A 2,283-nucleotide genomic window follows, 5' to 3' on the forward strand; every position below is an offset into this window, starting at 1 on the left:
TATGTCCCTCTAGATTTCTATGAGTGCAGATTTTAGCTGAAAATGGAGGGCAATCATACCCTTTCTAGCTAAGGAGCAAGACGCCGTCTGATCAAACGCCGCCACACGTACATAACATGGAACATACGGCCCACCAGAGAAGAAGACCAACTTGACAAAAGCCAAGACACAAGCCAATGACCAGTGGGCCTCGAGAACAGCCCACAGGACAAAGGGGAAGGTCGGTGGGCCCACTGGATGGCCGGCCGACCACCCTGGTCGGCCGTGGTCGGCCGAAGGCCTAGTGGGCCTCACTGCCATCAGGCTTCGACATGTCACTCTCTCATTGGTTCACAACATCGGTTCTAGGATGGATGAGCTCAAATCCCGGCTGAGGAGAGGGTGGCTCCCCTCTATATATATGAGGGGAGGGGCTCCATTTCAAGGGGGAAGAGATAGAGGAGATGGAAGATCTCCCTCATCACTACAAGCTACACTAGCCAATCTCTCAAGATGTAGTTTATCTCCACTTGTAGAGGTCTTAGAACTAGAGGAGTTTGGGTTCGAGTCGGGGTTCAAGTCATAGTTCGAGATCTTAGAGTCTTCATGAAGAGTCTGGTATGTCTTTTACCTTCTCTTTATGTAATGTTCTGAGTTTGTACTAGAGTCTGTTTATTTATTTAGTACTTTGGTTCATATGCTCATGTTTGTGTGTGTGACGCTTATCATGAGTTATGCTTGCTTGAGTGATTCATATGCGTAATCTAGTTCTTGTTTCGTGTCTCTGTTTCATCTTCCTTAATTGGGCGCTCTAGAACTAAGGCCCCGGCTAGAAAAGGGTGTCCTTGCGCTAGGGTAGAGAGGTGCTTGTTAGCGCAAGCGTGGTGCCTGGGTTGATGACCACATTTGAATGCAACTCTATCCCACGATTTGTAGAGATAGCCGGCAGGTGGTGACAGCCCTGTTCGAGCCCTAGTAATCCTCCATGTTCGAATAGAGGGGTAGGAGGTACATAAAGCCGTCGGGTGAGCAAGGTTTCTCTTGTTCATCTGGGTGTGGTCTCCCTAGTCCATCGATCAGGCTTTTCCTTTGCATATGAACGACTCATTTCAGCTTGTTCATGGGAGTACAATAGAGTATGGCTCTAGCTACCCTTGATCTCGTTTTAACCACTTCGATGTTCCCAAGGTTGCTTTGTCTAGTCGAGTTTGTATCTTTCACTACCCCTCATTTATCATGAATATATTCCCCTATCCAATTCATTGACATTAATCCATAGTGGTTCCATTAGCTTAATTAAATCCATGACACTGCCGCCTTCCCTGCGGAAATATAAATGACACCCTGGGTTACTCTCGGGTAAAATGCTACGGCGGTACTCCGTGCACTTGCGGATTTATTCGTGGCTCATGAAATACCTGCCACCCTCTTGGAGTCTGCGGGCGTTATCGCTGTCTATCAGAGGTGACATTGGTAGGCGCCAACATAGGGTAACACTACTAGTCACCTTCGGCACTTGGGACAACTATAGGACCAAGAGCATCAACTTTGAGGTTGATTTGTTCGACTCCTACCACACCATACTCGGGAGGCCTGCCCTCGCCAAGTTCATGGCGATACCTCACTACACATACCTCATTAAGATGTCGACACCGAACAGAGTCCTCTCAGTGTACGGCGACATCCAGATGTCTCACTCCTGTGAGATGGAAAACATCAACTTGTCCTCTACACTGGAACGCTGCAGGAACTCTACCTTTGTCGCTCAGGCGGCAAAGGACCTACCAAAGGATCAACTCCAGATTCCGACAAAGGACTCGGCCACCGAGTCCCAGCTGAAGCCAGACCAGCAGGTCAAGGCTATCATTCCTGAGGACGATGAGCCTCACAAGACGGTGCTGATCGGGTCCTAGCTCGACCTGGCATAGGAAGATGCACTCGCCTCGTTCCTCCGAGCCAATTGGGACATCTTCGCATGAAAGCCCGCTAACATGCCAGGTGTTCCTAGGGAGGAGGCTGATCACTCCTTGGATCTCAATGAGAAGGCACGACCCATCGAATAGCGGTTGCGTCATTTTGCTCAAGATCGGAAGGAGGCCATTAGGGTAGAAGTAACCCTGCTCCTAGCTGCTGGGTTCATTCGAGAAGTCACACACCCAGATTGGTTGGAAAACCTAGTCCTTCTAAAAAATAAAAATGGTGAATGGTGAATGTGTGTCGACTACACCAATCTCAACAAGCACTGCCCTAAAGACCTTTTCCCCTTACCATGCATTGTTGGAGCCTACCAACGTCACCACTAAT

At 48.9% G+C, this 2,283-nt stretch overlaps 1 protein-coding gene across 1 annotated transcript; it reads left to right on the top strand.

The window, feature by feature from the left end:
* Window positions 1-1,388: 1,388 nt before the first annotated feature.
* LOC120645585 lies at window positions 1,389-1,892 on the top strand. Its single transcript, XM_039922366.1, has one exon. It carries the CDS (start codon window positions 1,389-1,391, stop codon window positions 1,890-1,892), a length of 504 nt encoding a protein of 167 aa, XP_039778300.1.
* The last annotated feature ends 391 nt before the right edge of the window (window positions 1,893-2,283 follow it).

The sequence above is a fragment of the Panicum virgatum genome, chromosome 8K (genome assembly GCF_016808335.1).
Source record: "Panicum virgatum strain AP13 chromosome 8K, P.virgatum_v5, whole genome shotgun sequence".
NCBI classification, from domain to species: Eukaryota; Viridiplantae; Streptophyta; class Magnoliopsida; order Poales; family Poaceae; genus Panicum; species Panicum virgatum.

Bases quoted from the DNA above. Each gene is read 5' to 3' on its own strand.
- LOC120645585 (XM_039922366.1), top strand. From the start codon at position 1,389: ATGAAATACCTGCCACCCTCTTGGAGTCTGCGGGCGTTATCGCTGTCT.